This window comes from Coregonus lavaretus, assembly GCF_964263955.1.
Source record: "Coregonus lavaretus genome assembly, chromosome: 34".
NCBI lineage: Eukaryota > Metazoa > Chordata > Actinopteri > Salmoniformes > Salmonidae > Coregonus > Coregonus lavaretus.
The window spans coordinates 308,252-327,831 of NC_140021.1; the positions used below are offsets into that span (position 1 = coordinate 308,252).

At 46.9% G+C, this 19,580-nt stretch overlaps 1 protein-coding gene across 1 annotated transcript in view; it reads left to right on the forward strand.

The window, feature by feature from the left end:
- The first annotated feature begins 473 nt into the window (after positions 1-473).
- Positions 474-19,580, forward strand: part of LOC311109189 (translocating chain-associated membrane protein 1-like) — a 28,400-nt gene continuing 9,293 nt past the window's right edge. Inside the window, exons 1-5 of the mRNA XM_084152028.1 lie at positions 474-741; positions 2,265-2,328; positions 4,869-4,993; positions 5,316-5,432; positions 17,325-17,383. Coding sequence (XP_084008154.1) covers positions 619-741; positions 2,265-2,328; positions 4,869-4,993; positions 5,316-5,432; positions 17,325-17,383 — 488 coding nt within the window. The 5' untranslated portion in view covers positions 474-618. The remainder of the gene's footprint in view (positions 742-2,264; positions 2,329-4,868; positions 4,994-5,315; positions 5,433-17,324; positions 17,384-19,580) is intronic.

The window sequence follows — 19,580 nt, forward strand, 5'->3', positions numbered from 1 at the left end:
TGTTTTTTGCAGCTCGTTCCAGTCGCCAGCTGCAGCGAACAGAAAAGAGGAGCGACCCAGGGTTGTGTGACCTTTAACAGTATGTGACTGGCAGAACGGGTGTTGTATGTGGAGGATGAGGGCTGCAGTAGGTATCTCAGATAGGTAGCAGTGAGGCCTAAGAGGGTTTTTATAAATAAGCATAAAACAATAAGCAGCAACGATTGAATAACATGTATGTGTACATTTATTTTGCAACGCACCGCTCGTGTTGGTCAGCATGTAGATGGAATATTGCTTGCGGGGTTGTGGATGGCGGTTTGCACATAAAACCAACCGTCTCCATACTCCGGACATGTAGGTGGCGGCAAACGGCTCACGTACCTTCCAGCCTGGTGTTTAAAAAAACGCTCTCCCAGCAACGCGCGTCGGCTAGATCCTCCCACAAGAAGAAGAGTGACTCGATTTTAATTTGTTGGCCCGTGTTTGTGAGAGAGAAGCAGGAGGAGGAGGACTGGTGCCTTGCTTTAGAGCTGACGGGGACGGACAGATAACATTACCGAATACGTGGTCATAGCCGATTCACTCTGCTTCTGAGTCGCGCCGGTCGATAAAAGTTCACTTTTGGAAGCCGTAAAAATGGGGATCCGCAAAAAGACCAACAAGAACCCGCCGGTGTTGAGTCATGAGTTTGTCATCCAGAACCATGCAGATATTGTTTCCTGTGTTGCTATGGTGTTCCTCCTCGGGTTGATGTTTGAGGTAAGGCTAGTCCACAGGTTGGAAGGGGTCTGGGATGCAATAAGACCTAGCTTTCCAAACAGGCCCTACTGAGCCTAGTACAAGGTACAAAGCCTAGCTACAATGTGTCAACTGGCCTGGGGGGGAGATGATTTCGTTCCGTCACGTCAGTCTCTTGAAAATGGACAGGGCTGATCTACTCGTCCTCCTCTAGTGACAAATCCAAAGTTTCTCTGCTTTTTTAGGTTGTCCTTGTTGTAATATTCAAGTAAATGGTAATTGCATAAGTGTCTTTTTGATTTGAAAAGGCGTGTAGTAGCCTAGTTATAGATTTAAAACTGACCCCCCCATCCCTGCCGGGTTCCCTATTGTTCCTGTCGAGTCTGGCCACTTGGACATTTGAATAACTTTGTCTACGTCGCATTACACGCATCATTGCAATATTTGGGGCAACAATGTAACCTAACTGGAACTAGCGTTACATATGGATTGGTACATTTAGCGACCACAATGTTGCAATTTCTCTGGATACAATATTGTGCTAGACTGTCCAGCATGGATACTTTTTATTCGCAGATAAAGTGTAGGCTACGTGGCAATCACTGGGCGATTGTAAGCGCTGTCATCGTTTATAGGTAGCACCGCTCGTTCGAAAAACGAGTTAGATTCAGAAAGTCCTAAGCATCGCCTATTCAGTTTACAAATTGAACAGCTTAGGTTTTAAAAACATATATATATATATATATATACATATATTATTTATTATTTATTTATTGTTGGTTTACACTGAATTCTTTTTTGCCTTCATGTTTTGCCTACATGAAGTATCCTTTACTAATGCTGCGTTAATGTAGTAGTTGGAACTAGGAAACTCGAATATTTGAACCGCTAACTGGTTGCAGTTAAACACGTGTTGCGTTCAGACATCTAGGAAGTCGTACATTTCCGAGTTCCCTAGTTCCGACTGGACGTGAACGCAACATAAAATTCAGCGCCAGCATTGAGTTGAGGAGACGCATTATGGGAGTTTGAGTTCTTGTGCCTTGATGTGCTGTAGTCACATTGATGATGCACATCTAAAATAAATAACCTACTGTATTCCAGAACGGAGTTCTACAAATGTATAGTTATGAATCAGTCTTGCCATATTTATATAGCTTTATGAAATCTAAATCCCCGGTTTTCAATTCAATCTTATCTGTAGTATTGGATTGAATGGTTTGCACACTCAACATGTGTTTCTGTCTGATACTTTGTGGTCTAGTCAGTAAATCTACAATGCTACCTGGTTTATTTAACACAGCAGTAGGCTACCCACAGAAAGGCCAGAAAGCTAATGAGAAAATCATGCTGTGGTTTGCTTTTAGTCAATAACTCAGAAACAAGCCTCTGGATGTGTCCCAAATGGCACCCTATTCCCTATATAGTGCACTACTTTTGACCAGAGCCAGGCTAAGTAGTGCACCATATAGGGAATAGGGTGCGATTTGGGACTGAAGCCATTTCTTTAATTAATCCTCTTCCTTGTCCCCTCTGTGATGCAGGTCACCTCGAAGGTTGCAGTGCTGTTCATCACTGTCCAATACAATGTTACCATCTCAGCAAATGGTGAGTTTAACTTCTTAGTGGCCCCATCTGAACTTTTATCATTTTTTTCACTGGGTCAAACCGTGATGCTCAAAAAGATGAGGATCCGGTATGGAGGTTGTATCAACTACCTCTTTTGCTTTTGTAACTTTTTTGTTGTTGTTGTGACATTTTATTTTGAATGAATGACAAGACAACAATTGCCTCATGCCATCTTCCTTTCTCGTCCACCTTTTCTTTAGTGTGTGTGTGTGTGTGGAACTAGTTTGCCTGTTATCAAGTATAGAAACTTTAACTATGACTAGAATCTACAGACTAGTTGTAGAATCAGAAGGCTTCTCCTGTGTGTTAGAGAATAGAAGTACTCGTATGGTCTACCAGTTGCCTAACACCTTCTTTCAGAGCTTTATTTTTTTTCCCTTTGGCACTATATTTAGTCTTCCTGATTTGATAAAGTTCTCCTTTTAGGTTGTCCTGGAAGGATTGGGGCTAGAGTGTAACACAGGCCACGGCATCGGAGTCTTGTCTGAGTCCCAAATGGCGCCCTATTCCCTATATAGCGCACTACTTTTGGACCAGGGCCCGTAGGGTAGTGTACTACATAGGGAATAGGGTACCATTTGGGATGCAGTCCTTGCCTCATCTCAAGGTGAATTCATGGTATTCTACACACTCGTGCTACACTCTTCTTACCAGTGGATAGTGCTGAGCGCTTAACCAACATTTTTGTTATTTTTCTTTTTTTTTTAACAACTAACTGACCAACGTTGGTTCAATTATTTGAATTCTATTTTTTAAAACATTTTTTTTTACTGTAACCTTAATGCGCCGTTTTCTCTAGAGAGAAATCAGATCAAGTACGAACTGTGTGATGTTGTAGTTTCCAACAGGCCAATATTCTACATAGTTTAGTGCAGAAAATGTTCTAATGAACTACAATGACCATAATCCATTGCGCGCCTACTTGTCCGGTCAAGTTTGTGGGGCAGACACAGAGGGAGAGAAGAACGCGCGATCGAGAGAGCAGTTGTTGCTTCGCGAGGTATCTCTACCCGACAATACATGATCTAAGTGATTGATAGCTGGTATTCAGTAGTCATAAAAGTATGCCTTATTTACTTTAAAGAACTAATAAAAAAGTGATTTTGTCAGACAACATAGGCAGCAGGTTCTATAGTCAGCTAATATAAAGGATGACTCATTGGGGAGCACAGAGACGGAAGGCTGGCTGGCTGCTACTGCATGAGAACAGAGATGGAAGGCTGGCTGGCTGCTACTGCATGAGAACAGAGATGGAAGGCTGGCTGGCTGCTACTGCATGAGAACAGAGATGGAAGGCTGGCTGGCTGGCTGCTACTGCATGAGAACAGAGATGGAAGGCTGGCTGGCTGGCTGCTACTGCATGAGAACAGAGATGACATAATGACTTGGAATAAAATAATGGTCATCAAATAAAACTGAAATATCTTAGTAAAGTAATGTGAATGAATGATGGTTAATAAGTGATAAGCAGTAATGGGCAGTCACTACCATCAGGGGACTTTTACTGTTTTACTCTGTGTTACAGCATTTGACCTATCAAATAAATAAAAACTGATAATTAAAAAATAAAAACAAACTGACCTAAAAAAAATAAACAGACTCTCAGCATTACCAGTGTAGCGCCTTACTCATTTATCCCTGAACTTACTGCTCTATTTCTTCATTTAAAGTCTAACGTGCTGACGGAATGTGCTTTATGATGTCTGATTTTATTTGAAGAGCTGATGTTCTTATCAGAGTCGAGTTGCGTCCAAAATACCACCCTGTTCCCAACAGTGCACTACTTTTGGGACGCAGGTTCAGTTTACAGTGCTCACAAGCCCTCTGTCATTCATTAACAGGCTGATATTTGTTGAAGCTAAATGACTACAGTAGCAGGTCAGGACTTTGGGAGGGAAGTTGACTAAACCTTGTTGCTTATAAAGGCTTCGTAAAGCAAATGTGTTTAAAAAGTGGGACCTCAGTATAATTGCGACGATGCATCTCTTCCATCAGAGGGTCCAGAAGAGACTGTTTTTGAACAACTTCTTATAAATGATATACAGTATAAGGCATCTATGAAGGGTTATAAAGGGTTTATTAAGGCTTAATAAATGTTTCATGTGTCTCCCTACCAGAGGAGAGTGTAGTGAACCACTTCCACCATGGTCCACGGGGCGGCAGGTAGCTTAGTGGTTAAGAGCGTTGTGCCAGTAACCGAAAGGTCGCTGGTTCTAATCCCCGAGTCGACTAGGTGAAAAATCTGTCTGTGCCCTTGAGCAAGGCACTTAACCCTGATTGCTCCTGTAAATCGCTCTGGATAAGAGCGTCTGCTAAATGACTAAAAATGTAAATGTCAAATGGTCTGAAGGATCTGCCTACAGTCCTGAGCCCTGAGGCTGCCTGCTAGCAAGGCATCTCATTACATTCTAGATGGCAGTGACGTTCTATTTACTACATTAAAAACATTGGGGCAGTAACATAAAGGCTTTATGAAGGCTTTTATAAAGGGATTATTAATGCTTAGGTCTCCCTATCAGAGGGCCTGCCAGAGGAGAGCGGAGTGAACCACTTCCACCACGGTCTGAAGGATCTGGCTACAGTGTTCTTCTACATGATGGTCGCCATCATCATGCACGCCATCATCCAGGAGTATGTACTGGACGTAAGTAGTGACACCCACCCAGACACTTCCTATGTTTTTCTGTACATTTGATATGTTATTATAGTCTTATTTGCTCGTTGATAAAAAATAATTTAAATAAGTCAGACAACCACCGATCAGTTTGATATTCTGACAGCATAATTGATCATCCGACACTGATAATCACTGATCAAGTTTGATATTCTGACAGCATAATTGATCATCCGACACTGATAATCACTGATGAAGTTTGATATTCTGACAGCATAATTGATCATCCGACACTGATAATCACTGATCAGTTTGACCTCGATTGACTCTTCTCATGTGTCCTTATATACAGAAGATCAACCGGAAGATGCACTTCTCTAAGACCAAGCACAGCAAGTTCAACGAGTCAGGCCAGCTCTCCGCCTTTTACCTGGTCTCCTTCGGCTGGGGAACCAACATCCTCATGTCGGTAGGTAGGCGTGTGTGTGTGTGCGTGTGTGTGTGTTGCTGGGGAACCAGCATCCTCATGTCTTTACATGGTTTAAACTATTTGTTTACTGGATTATCTGGTGTGTGTGATGTTAATAGGTGATTTTAAAATGGTTTTAATACTGGGCTAGTTGTATGTGTATTGGGTGCCTGACTTTGTCTGAAAGTGGGGGTGCAAAAGCTTGGGTGGTTGGGGGGGGTTTAAAATGAACTTGTCTTAGCAGCATACATATTTGATGCAAAGAGGGTAGAAATGGCTTATTTGGTGGATATTACTTACCAAGCCGAAGCAGACAGACCTGGCGCCAGGATAAAGTGACTAAGGGGGCTGTTGGAATCGGTGAGGGGGCACAATTTGGGGGGGTTCTTGCACTGGAATTGTATTGAATTCTGCTTATATCACGCTATAGCACAATAAACAAAGTTCAAATACCGACACTCCGAGACCATTGAGTACTTTTGAAGTGACGGGTTGGTGCGAAATGTGTAGCCCATCACCTCTGCTCTGTATCAGCACAATGGACAGCACCCTCACACTAAACCAAGGCCTATTTGGTAATGAATATAGGCTAGAAGATAGATAGGCTGTTTGTAATAGGTAAATTACCCTATTTGAAAGCAGCTGTCTTACCAAAATAATGCAAACTAACTGCTGAAAATAGTAGTCTAGTTATTCATGCAAAACAAATACTGAATAACAACATCGTGCCGGATGTGAGGGCCACCACCGACTCAGAGGACTGGGTGGTCTCGCTCTCCGAGGCCGACTTTAATGAGGTCAACACCCACAAGGCCGCAGGGCCCGAGGGTATTCCAGGGCGCTTTCTCAGAGCATGCGCAGAACAGCTGGCAGGTGTATTCACGGTCATTTACAACCTCTCCTTGTCCCATCATTCCTCTTCCCAGGAACCCTTGGGCTTAATGCCAGAATGACTACCACCCTGTAGCACTCACATCTGTTACCAGAAAGTGCTTTGAGAGGGTGGGTCTGGTACACATCAACTCCATCATCCCAGACACCCTAGACCCACTCCAATTTGCATACTGCCCGAACAGATCCATAGATGACGCAATCTTAATCGCACTCCACACTGCCCTCACCCACCTAGATAAGAGGAATACCTATGTGACAATGCTGTTCATTGACTACAGCTCAGCATTCAACACCATAGTCCCCTCCAAGCTCGTCACCAAGCTTAGGTGTCACGATCGTCAGGGTAAGGAGTAGACCAAGGCGCAGCGTGATGAACAAACATGACTTTAATTAGTTAAAGCACGAAACAAAACAAGAAACGACTCGTGACGTCCACGGTATCAATGACCGAACACGGAACAAAAACCCACAACACCCAAAGGAAAACATACAGATTAAATATGGCTCCCAATCAGAGACAACCAGCCGACAGCTGACACTCGTTGCCTCTGATTGGGAGTCATACAGGCAAACATAGAAACAGAACAACTAGAATACCCAACATAGAAAACGAACACATAGAATGCACACACCCTGGCTCAACATATAGAGTCCCCGAGCCAGGGTGTGACAGTACCCCCCCCTAAAGGCGCGGACTGCGACCGCGTCTAAACACCCCAAACAGGGGAGGGCTGGGTGGGCATTCCTCCTCGGAGGCGGCTCCGGCTCCGGCTTTGACCACCACCCCTCCATACTACCCCCGTAGCGCCCCTGGTCCGGTCTGACCCCGCTGGCTGGATCTGGACTGGACATTGACGGAGCGGATTGCTTACGCTCCGTTGTGGAGCAGCTGACCGGTCTTACCAGGCTGACGACTCGCACCCCGGGCTTGGTGCGAGTAGCAGGAACGGGCTGAACCAGGCTGACGACTCGCACCCCTGGCTTGGTGCGAGTGGCAGGAACAGGCTGGACCAGGCTGGCGACTCGCACCCCTGGCTTGGTGCGAGTGGCAGGAACAGACCGGGCCGGGCTGGCGACTCGCACCCCTGGCTTGGTGCGAGTGACAGGAACAGGCCGGGCCGGGCTGGCGACGCGCACCGTAGGTTTGGTGCGTGGAGCAGGGACAGGCCGGGCTGGGCTGGCGACGCACCCCGTAGGCTTGGTGCGTGGAGCAGGGACAGGCCGGGCTGGGCTGGCGACGCACACCGTAGGTTTGGTGCGTGGAGCAGGGACAGGCCGGGCTGGGCTGGCGACGCACACCGTAGGTTTGGTGCGTGGAGCAGGGACAGGCCGGGCTGGGCTGGCGACGCACACCGTAGGTTTGGTGCGTGGAGCAGGAACAGGCCGGGCAGGGCTGGCGACGCACACCGTAGGTTGGGTGCGTGGAGCAGGAACAGGCCGGGCTGGGCTGGCGACGCACCCCGTAGGCTTGGTGCGTGGAGCAGGGACAGGCCGGGCTGGGCTGGCGACGCACACCGTAGGTTTGGTGCGTGGAGCAGGAACAGGCCGGGCAGGGCTGGCGACGCACACCGTAGGTTTGGTACGTGGAGCAGGGACAGGCCGGGCTGGGCTGACGACGCACCCCGTAGGCTTGGTGCGTGGAGCAGGAACAGGCCGGACTGGGCTATGGAGACGGATAGGAGACCTGGAGTGAAGAGCTGCCACAACCCGTCCTGGCTGAATGCCTACCTTCACACACTCTGTGTGAGGCATCAGCACAGGACGTACAGGGCTGTGTACCCGTACTGGCATAACAGCACGTGACACTGGCGCAGGATATCCGGGACCGAGGAGAGGCACTGGAGGCCGCGAGCGCTGAGCCGGCACACTCCTTCCTGGCTGCATGCCCACCTTCGCACAACACGTGCGGGGTGCTCGCACAGGACGTACCGGACTATGCCGTACCACTCGCGGCACAGTGCGCATCTCCGCATACCGCGGAACCTGCCCAGTCTCATGCTGCCATGCCTGAGTACGGGGAGTTGGCTCTGCTCTCCATCCAGGCTCCGCCAACCTGCCTTCTGGCCCCCAAAAGCCGGTGGCCTCCTCTCTTAATCTCCCGATTCGCCCTGTGGCAGCCTCCTGCTGCCCAGTCGCCCATGCCGTGTGCCCCCCCCTAAAAAATTCTTGGGGGTGCCTCTCGCCTTTCCGACCACGGCCCGGTTGACGCCGCTTCTCCACTCCTGCCTGGGTCTCCCCCTTCATCGCCTTCCGGTACCGGACGGCCTCCTCCTCGGTAATCTGCCCCCAACCGAGGAGGACATCCACCAGCGTCACCTCCTGCGTGTGTTCCTGGACACGCTGCTTGGTCTTTGTATGGTGGGTTTTTCTGTCACGATCGTCAGGGTAAGGAGTAGACCAAGGCGCAGCGTGATGAACAAACATGACTTTAATTAGTTAAAGCACGAAACAAAACAAGAAACGACTCGTGACGTCCACGGTATCAATGACCGAACACGGAACAAAAACCCACAACACCCAAAGGAAAACATACAGATTAAATATGGCTCCCAATCAGAGACAACCAGCCGACAGCTGACACTCGTTGCCTCTGATTGGGAGTCATACAGGCAAACATAGAAACAGAACAACTAGAATACCCAACATAGAAAACGAACACATAGAATGCACACACCCTGGCTCAACATATAGAGTCCCCGAGCCAGGGTGTGACATTAGGACCCTGGGACTGAACACCTCCCTCTGTAACTGGGTCCTGGACTTGCTGACGGGCCGATCCCAGGTGGTGAGGGTAGGCAACAATACCTCCGCCACGCTGACCCTCAACACGGGGGCCCCCCAGGGCTGTGTGCTAAGTCCCCTCCTGTACTCCCTGTTCACCCACTCTGTGGCCAAGCACAACTCCAACACCGTCATTAAGTTTGCTGACGACACGACGGTGGTAGGCCTGATCACCAACGACGATGAGACCGCCTACATGGGGGAGGTCTGAGACCTGGCAGAATGGTGCCAGGACAACAACCTCTCCCTCAACATCAGTAAGACCAGGAAGCTGATCGTGCACTACAGCAAATGGAGGGCCGAGCACGCCCCCATCCACATCGACGGGCTGCAGTGGAGCAGGTCGAGCAAACTTAATGACGGTGTTGGAGTTGTGCTTGGTCGAGCGCTTCAAGTTCCTTGGTGTCACTGGACCCTCAAAGTTGCTGTACCATTTGAGAGCATCTTGACTGGCTGCATCACTGCTTGGTATGGCAATATCACCGCCCTCGATCGCATGGCGCTACAGAGGGTGGTGCGGACAGCCCAGTACATCACTGGGGCCGAGATCCCTGCCATCCAGGAACTCTATATCAGGAGGTGTAAAGGAAGGCCCGGAAAATCGTTATAGACTCCAGCCACCCAAGCCATAGACTCTACCTTCCGCACGGCAAGCGGTACCAGTGCATCAAGTCTGACACCAACATGCTCCTGAACAGCTTCTATCCCCAAACCATAAGACTGCTAAGTAGCTAACACAATGGCTACACGGATTATCTGAGTTGACCGTGTATTACATTATTTTTTTCACTGTCTCTATGACTCACACGCTCTGACACATGCACATATATTTATACTGACTCTACACGCATGCACACGGACTCCCATACAATCATAATTTACGCTGCTGCTACTCTGTTTATTATATATCCTGATGCCTAGTCACCTTACCCCTATACATACAGTTGAAGTCGGAAGTTTACATACACCTTAGCCAAATACATTTAAACTCAGTTTTCCACAATTCCTGACATTTAATCCTAGTAAAAAAAATGAATTTTTGTTTTGTTTTAGGTCAGTTAGGATCACCACTTTATTTTAAGAATGTGAAATGTCAGAATAATAGTAGAGAGAATTATTTATTTCAGCTTTTATTTCTTTCATCACATTCCCAGTGGGTCAGAGGTTTACATACACTCAATTAGTATTTGGTAGCATTGCCTTTAAATTGTTTAACTTGGGTCAAACGTTTCGGGTAGCCTTCCACAAGCTTCCCACAATAAGTTGGGTGAATTTTGGCCCATTCCTCCTGACAGAGCTGGTGTAACTGAGTCAGGTTTGTAGGCCTCCTTGCTCGCACACGCTTTTTCAGTTCTGCCCACAAATTTTCTATAGGACTGAGGTCAGGGCTTTGTGATGGCCACTCCAATACCTTGACTTTGTTGTACTTAAGCCATTTTGCCACAACTTTGGAAGTATGCGTGGTGTCATTGTCCATTTGGAAGACCCATTTGCGACCAAGCTTTAACTTCCTGACTGATGTCTTGAGATGTTGCTTCAATATATCCACATAATTTTCCTTCCTCATGATGCCATCTATTTTGTGAAGTGCACCAGTCCTCCCCTGCAGCAAAGCACCCCCACAGCATGATGCTGCCACCCCCGTGCTTCACGGTTGGGATGGTGTTCTTCGGCTTGCAAGCAACCCCCTTTTTCCTCCAAACATAACGATGGTCATTATGGCCAAACAGTTCTGTTTTTGTTTCATCAGACCGGAGGACATTTCTCCAAAAAGTACGATCTTTGTGCAGTTGCAAACCGTAGTCTGGCTTTTCTATGGCGGTTTTGGAGCAGTGGCTTCTTCCTTGCTGAGCGGCCTTTCAGGTTATGTCGAAATAGGACTCGTTTTACTGTGGATATAGATACTTTTGTACCTATTTCCTCCAGCATCTTCACAAGGTCCTTTGCTGTTGTTCTGGGATTGATTTGCACCTTTTCGCACCAAAGTACGTTCATCTCTAGGAGCGGTATGACGGCTTGAGCGGTATGACGGCTGCGTGGTCCCATGGTGTTTATACTTGCGTACTATTGTTTGTACAGATGAACTTGGTACCTTCAGGTGTTTGGAAATTGCTCCCAAGGATGAACCAGACTTGTGGAAGTCTACAATTTTGTTTCTGAGGTCTTGGCTGATTTCTTTTGATTTTCCCATGATGTCAAGCAAAGAGGCACTGAGTTTGAAGGTAGGCCTTGAAATACATCCACAGGTACACCTCCAATTGACTCAAATGATGTCAATTAGCGTATCAGAAGCTTCTAAAGCCATGACATCATTTTCTGGAATTTTCCAAGCTGTTTAATGGCACAGTCAACTTAGTGTATGTAAACTTCTGACCCACTGGAATTGTAGTACAGTGAATTATAAATGAAATAATCTGTCTGGAAACAATTGTTGGATAAATTACTTGTGTCATGCACAAAGTAGATGTACTAACCGACTTGCCAAAACGATAGTTTGTTGACCTGGTCCTCTGTAGCTCAATTGGTAGAGCATGGCGCTTGTAACGCCAGGGTATTGGGTTCAATCCCCGGGACCACCCATACGTAAAAATGTATGCACACATGACTGTAAGTCACTTTGGATAAAAGCGTCTGCTAAATGGCTTATTATTATTATTATTATTATTATTATTATTATTATAATACATTTGTGGAGTGGTTGAAAAAGGAGTTTTAATGACTCCAATCTAAGTGTATGTAAACCTCCGACTTAAACTGTATTTACCTCAATCACCCCAGTATCCCTGCACATTGTAAATATGGTGTTGGAGCTGACCCTGTATACAGTGCATTCGGAAAGTATTCAGACCCCTTTACTTTTTCCACATTTTGTTACGTTACAGCCTTATTCTAAAATGGATTAAATTGATTTTTCCCTCCTCATTAATCTACACACAATACCCCATAATGACAAAGCAAAAACAGGTTTGTAGACATTTTTGGAAATTAATTTACATAAGTAATCAGACCCTTTACTCAGTACTTTATTGAAGCACCTTTGGCAGTGATTACAGCCTCGAGTCTTCTTGGGTATGACGCTACAAGCTTGGCACACCTGTATTTGGGGAGTTTCTCCCATTCTTCTCTGCAGATCCTCTCAAGCTCTGTCAGGTTGGATGGGGAGCGTCGCTGCACAGCTATTTTCAGGTCTCTCCAGAGATGTTCGATCAGGTTCAAGTCCGGGCTCTGGCTTGGCCACTCAAGGACATTCAGAGACTTGTCCCGAAGCCACTCCTGCGTTGTCTTGGCTGTGTGCTTAGGGTCGTTGTCCTGTTGGAAGGTGATCCTTCGCCCCAATTTGAGGTCCTGAGCGCTCTGGAGCAGGTTTTCATCAAGGATCTCTCTGTACTTTGCTCTGTTCATCTTTCCCTCGATCCTGACTTTATATAAACCTTTCATTATGGGGTATTGTGTGTAGATTGATTGAGGAATTGTATTTATTTAATTCATTTTAGAATAAGGCTGTAACGTAATGAAAAGGGGAAGGGGTCTTTTTTTATTTCTCGTGTGTGTTTGTTCTACCTTAAGTTAATTTTAGTGCTACATTGATATTGATGACTGCATTGTTGGCAAGAAAGGCATTTCACTGTACTTGTGCACGTGATATTAAAACTCTAAACAAATGCGAACGAATGAATGTGAACAGAACAAAAGTGGTACTGCTATAGGCCTATAAACAGAATGATAAAGACAGTCTGTGTTCAGGCCAGTTACAGTAAACAAAAGACCAATGGAGATCCAGATGACCAACACAGCCTGCTGACCAACACACAGCCTGCTGACCAACACACAGCCTGCAGCCTACTGACCAACACACAGCCTGCTGACCAACACACAGCCTACAGCCTGCTGACCAACACACAGCCTGCTGACCAACACACAGCCTGCTGACCAACACACAGCCTACAGCCTGCTGACCAACACACAGCCTGCTGACCAACACACAGCCTGCTGACCAACACACAGCCTGCAGCCTGCTGACCAACACACAGCCTGCTGACCAACACACAGCCTGCAGCCTACTGACCAACACACAGCCTATAGCCTGCTGACCAACACACAGCCTGCTGACCAACACACAGCCTGCAGCCTACTGACCAACACACAGCCTGCTGACCAACACACAGCCTGCTGACCAACACACAGCCTACAGCCTGCTGACCAACACACAGCCTGCTGACCAACACACAGCCTGCTGACCAACACACAGCCTGCTGACCAACACACAGCCTGCTGACCAACACACAGCCTACAGCCTGCTGACCAACACACAGCCTGCTGACCAACACACAGCCTACTGACCAACACACAGCCTGCTGACCAACACACAGCCTGCTGATCAACACACAGCCTGCTGACCAACACACAGCCTACAGCCTGCTGACCAACACACAGCCTGCTGACCAACACACAGCCTACAGCCTGCTGACCAACACACAGCCTGCTGACCAACACACAGCCTACTGACCAACACACAGCCTGCTGACCAACACACAGCCTGCTGACCAACACACAGCCTGCTGACCAACACACAGCCTACAGCCTGCTGACCAACACACAGCCTGCTGACCAACACACAGCCTACAGCCTGCTGACCAACACACAGCCTGCTGACCAACACACAGTCTACAGCCTGCTGACCAACACATAGCCTGCTGACCAACACACAGCCTGCTGACCAACACACAGCCTGCTGACCAACACACAGCCTGCTGACCAACACACAGCCTGCTGACCAACAAACAGCCTGCTGACCAACACACAGCCTGCTGACCAACACACAGTCTACAGCCTGCTGACCAACACACAGCCTGCTGACCAACACACAGCCTGCTGACCAACAAACAGCCTGCTGACCAACACACAGTCTACAGCCTGCTGACCAACACACAGTCTACAGCCTGCTGACCAACACATAGCCTGCTGACCAACACACAGCCTGCTGACCAACAAACAGCCTGCTGACCAACACACAGCCTGCTGACCAACACACAGCCTACAGCCTACTGACCAACACACAGCCTGCTGACCAACACACAGCCTACAGCCTGCTGACCAACACACAGCCTGCTGACCCCCCCCCCCCCCCCCCCCCCCCCCCGCTTCTCCTTCACCCAAATTCAGACAGCTGATGTTCTGAAAGAGCTGCAAAATCTGGACCCCTACAAATCAGCTGGGCTAGACAATCTGGACCCTTTCTAAAATTAGCCGCCGAAATTGTCGCAACCCCTATTACTAGCCTGTTCAACCTCTCTTTCGTATCGTCTGAGATCCCCAGAGATTGGAAAGCTGCCGCGGTCATCCTCCTCTTCAAAGGGGGTGACACTCTAGATCCAAACTGTTACAGACCTATATCCATCCTGCCCTGCCTTTCGAAAGTTTTTGAAAGCCAAGTTAACAAACAGATCACTGACCATTTCGAATCCCACCGTACCTTCTCCGCTATGCAATCAGGTTTCCGAGCTGGTTGTGGGTGCACTTCAGCCACGCTCAAGGTCCTAAATGATATTATAACCGCGATCGATAATAGACAGTACTGTGCAGCCGTCTTCATCGACCTGGCCAAGGCTTTCGACTCTGTCAATCACCGCATTCTTATTGGCAGACTAAATAGCCTTGGTTTCTGAAATGACTGCCTCGCCTGGTTCACCAACTACTTCTCAGATAGAGTTCAATGTGTCAAATCGGAGGGCCTGTTGTCTGGACCTATGGCAGTCTCTATGGGGGTGCCACAGGGTTCAATTCTTGGGCCGACTCTTTTCTCTGTGTATATCAATGATGTCGCTCTTGCTGCTGGTGACTCTCAGATCCACCTCTACGCAGACGACACCATTTTGTATACATCTGGCCCTTCATTGGACACTGTGTTAACAAACCTCCAAACGAGCTTCAATGCCATACAACACTCCTTCAGTAGCCTCCAACTGCTCTTAAACACTAGTAAAACTAAATGCATGCTCTTCAATCGAACGCTGCTGGCACCCGCCCACCCGACTAGAATCACTACTCTCGACGGGTCTGACCTAGAGTATGTGGACAACTACAAATACCTAGGTGTCTGGTTAGACTGTAAACTCTCCTTCCAGACTCACATTAAGCATCTCCAATCCAAAGTTCAATCTAGAATCGGTTTCCTATTTCGCAACAAAGCCTCTTTCACTCATGCTGCCAAACATGCCCTCGTAAAACTGACTATCCTACCGATCCTTGACTTCGGCGATGTCATTTACAAAATAGCCTCCAACACTCTACTCAGCAAATTGGATGTAGTCTATCACAGTGCCATCCGTTTTGTCTCCAAAGCCCCATATACTACCCACCACTGCGACCTGTACGCTCTTGTTGGCTGGTCCTCACTACATATTCGTCACCAAACCCACTGGTTCCAGGCCATCTATAAATCACTGCTAGGCAAATCCCCGCCTTATCTTAGCTCATTGGTCACCATAGCAACACCCACCCATAGTCTGCGCTCCAGCAGGTATATCTCACTGGTCATCCCCAAAGCCAACACCTCCTTTGGCCGCCATTCCTTCCAGTTCTCTGCTGCCAATGACTGGAACAAATTGCAAAAATCTCTGAAGCTGGAGACTCTTATCTCCCTCACTAACTTTAAGCATCAGTTGTCAGAGCAGCTTACCGATCACTGCACCTGTACACAGCCCATCTGTAATTAGCCCACCCAACTACCTCATCCCCATATTGTTATTTATTTTGCTCATTTGCACTCCAGTATCTCTATTTGCACATCATCTTCTGCAAATCTATCACTCCAGTGTTAATACTAAATTGTAATTATTTTGCACTATGGCCTATTTATTGCCTTACCTCCTTAACTTACTACATTTGCACACACTATATAAATTTCCTATTCGTTATTGACTGTACGTTTTTGTTTACCCCATGTGTAACTCTGTGTTGTTGTTGTTGTTTTTTCCGCACTGCTTTGCTTTATCTTGGCCAGGTCACAGTTGTAAATGAGAACTTGTTCTCAACTGGCTTACCTCGTTAAATAAAGGTGAAATAAATAAAATTACGGCACTGATCCAAAACAGTCCATGTGGGAGCAAAGCAAAACTTTAGTGGTCAAAACCATCTTGAGGTGACTGGGGTGGGGGTGCAAAATGCAATCTGTTATTATATCATGTATAAAATGGACATATCTATTTTAAAATAAATTACCCAATGGCACATGACAGCCCGCTGTCTGTCTCCTCTGTGTCTGTCTCTCTGTGTCTCGTCTCTCTGTGTCTCCTCTCTGTCTGTCTCCTCTGTGTCTCCTCTCTGTCTGTCTCCTCTGTGTCTCCTCTCTGTCTGTCTCCTCTCTGTCTCCTCTCTGTCTGTCTCTCTGTGTCTCCTCTTTGTCTGTCTCTCTGTGTCTGGCTCCTCTCTGTCTGTCTCCTCTCTGTCTGTCTCTCTGTGTCTGTCTCCTCTCTGTCTGTCTCTCTGTGTCTCCTCTCTGTCTGTCTCTCTGTGTCTCCTCTCTGTCTGTCTCCTCTCTGTCTGTCTCTCTGTGTCTCCTCTGTCTGTCTCCTCTCTGTCTGTCTCCTCTCTGTCTGTCTCCTCTCTGTCTGTCTCCTCTCTGTCTGTCTCCTCTCTGTCTGTCTCCTCTCTGTCTGTCTCCTCTCTGTCTGTCTCTCTCTCTGTCTGTCTCTCTGTGTCTCCTCTCTGTCTGTCTCTCTCTGTCTCCTCTCTGTCTGTCTCTCTCTGTCTCCTCTCTGTCTGTCTCTCTCTGTCTCCTCTCTGTCTGTCTCTGTTCTCCCGAGTGGCGCAGTGGTCTAAGGCACTGCATTGAATTGCTAGCTGTGCCACTAGATCCTGGTTCGAATCCAGGCTCTGTCGTAGCCGGCCGTGACCGGGAGACCCATAGGGCGGCGCACAATTGGCCCAGCGTCGTCCAGGGTAGGGGAGGGAATGGCCGGCAGGGATGTAGCTCAGTTGGTAGAGCATGGCGTTTGCAACGCCAGGGTTGTGGGTTCGTTTCCCACGGGGGGCCAGTATGCAAAATAATAATGTATGCACTCACTAACTGTAAGTCGCTCTGGATAAGAGCGTCTGCTAAATGACTAAAATGTAAATGTATGTCTGTCTCTGTGCATCCTGTCTGTCTCCTGTCTGTCTCTGTCTCCTGTCTGTCTCTGTCATCCATATGATCAACAATACATTTCTCTTCTCCAGGAGAACTTCCTGTCCAACCCAGTGAATCTATGGGAAGGCTACCCCCATACCTTGATGCCGTAAGTACTGGAGCCAGACCATGTAAACACAATGCAAACAAGCACATTGTACAAAAGGCTCATTAGTGGGTACTGCCCCTTTAAGAGCCATGTGTACAACTAAACACAAGTAAACCTTTCCATATCCCCCTAGCTGTTGTTTCCTTTGTAATGGCCAACCACCACTCATCATTCTCAGTCCTCAGTTCACTAATGACCAACCACCACTCAGTATTCTCAGTCCTCAGTTCCCTAATGACCAACCACCACTCAGTATTCTCAGTCCTCAGTTCCCTAATGACCAACCACCACTCATCATTCTCAGTCCTCAGTTCCCTAATGACCAACCACCACTCAGTATTCTCAGTCCTCAGTTCCCTAATGACCAACCACCACTCAGTATTCTCAGTCCTCAGTTCCCTAATGACCAACCACCACTGAGCATTCTCAGTCCTCAGTTCCCTAATGACCAACCACCACTGAGCATTCTCAGTCCTCAGTTCCCTAATGACCAACCACCACTGAGCATTCTCAGTCCTCAGTTCGCTAATGACCAACCACCACTCAGTATTCTCAGTCCTCAGTTCCCTAATGACCAACCACCACTCAGTATACTCAGTCCTCAGTTCCCTAATGACCAACCACCACTCAGTATTCTCAGTCCTCAGTTCCCTAATGACCAACCACCACTCAGTATTCTCAGTCCTCAGTTCCCTAATGACCAACCACCACTCAGTATTCTCAGTCCTCAGTTCCCTAATGACCAACCACCACTGAGCATTCTCAGTCCTCAGTTCCATATGTAAACTAATGTCAACTGGTGCAATTTTTGCATAGACGTTAAGGGAAGTAGGTGGGTTTGTTTAAACATACAGGTTGAATACTCAGAGCTTAGTTCTCCCAAGTAGTCCTAAGTACTGGTGTAAACTAGTCTAAGTTCTATAGCCAGTCTATAAGTGTGGAAACCATTCTCCTTACTTAGTACCTTTTGTGTAAACCACTGTAAACTAGTGTGCTCATACAAGCTTTAGATATTTGATTGGACAGATCAGAGGTGGTGTATTTTCTTGTTAGTCGCAGGATTTGCATAGACGTTAATAGAAGGAGGTGGGTGTGTTGGTGCTGACTCCCATGTGGAATGAGTTTGTCATAGCAACAGATTTTTTGGTACTGACTCCCATATGGAATGAGTTTGTCATAGCAACAGATTTTTTGGTACTGACTCCCATATGGAATGAGTTTGTCATAGCAACAGATATTTGGTACTGACTCCCATATGGAATGAGTTTGTCATAGCAACAGATATTTGGTACTGACTCCCATATGGAATGAGTTTGTCATAGCAACAGATATTTGGTACTGACTCCCATATGGAATGAGTTTGTCATAGCAACAGATATTTGGTACTGACTCCCATATGGAATGAGTTTGTCATAGCAACAGATATTTGGTACTGACTCCCATATGGAATGAGTTTGTCATAGCAACAGATTTTTGGTACTGACTCCCATATGGAATGAGTTTGTCATAGCAACAGATATTTGGTACTGACTCCCATATGGAATGAGTTTGTCATAGCAACAGATATTTGGTACTGACTCCCATATGGAATGAGTTTGTCATAGCAACAGATATTTGGTACTGACTCCCATATGGAATGAGTTTGTCATAGCAACAGATATTTGGTACTGACTCCCATATGGAATGAGTTTGTCATAGCAACAGATATTTGGTACTGACTCCCATATGGAATGAGTTTGTCATAGCAACAGATATTTGGTACTGACTCCCATATGGAATGAGTTTGTCATAGCAACAGATATTTGGTACTGACTCCCATATGGAATGAGTTTGTCATAGCAACAGATATTTGGTACTGACTCCCATATGGAATGAGTTTGTCATAGCAACAGATATTTGGTACTGACTCCCATATGGAATGAGTTTGTCATAGCAACAGATATTTGGTACTGACTCCCATATGGAATGAGTTTGTCATAGCAACAGATATTTGGTACTGACTCCCATATGGAATGAGTTTGTCATAGCAACAGATATTTGGTACTGACTCCCATATGGAATGAGTTTGTCATAGCAACAGATATTTGGTACTGACTCCCATATGGAATGAGTTTGTCATAGCAACAGATATTTGGTACTGACTCCCATATGGAATGAGTTTGTCATAGCAACAGATATTTGGTACTGACTCCCATAT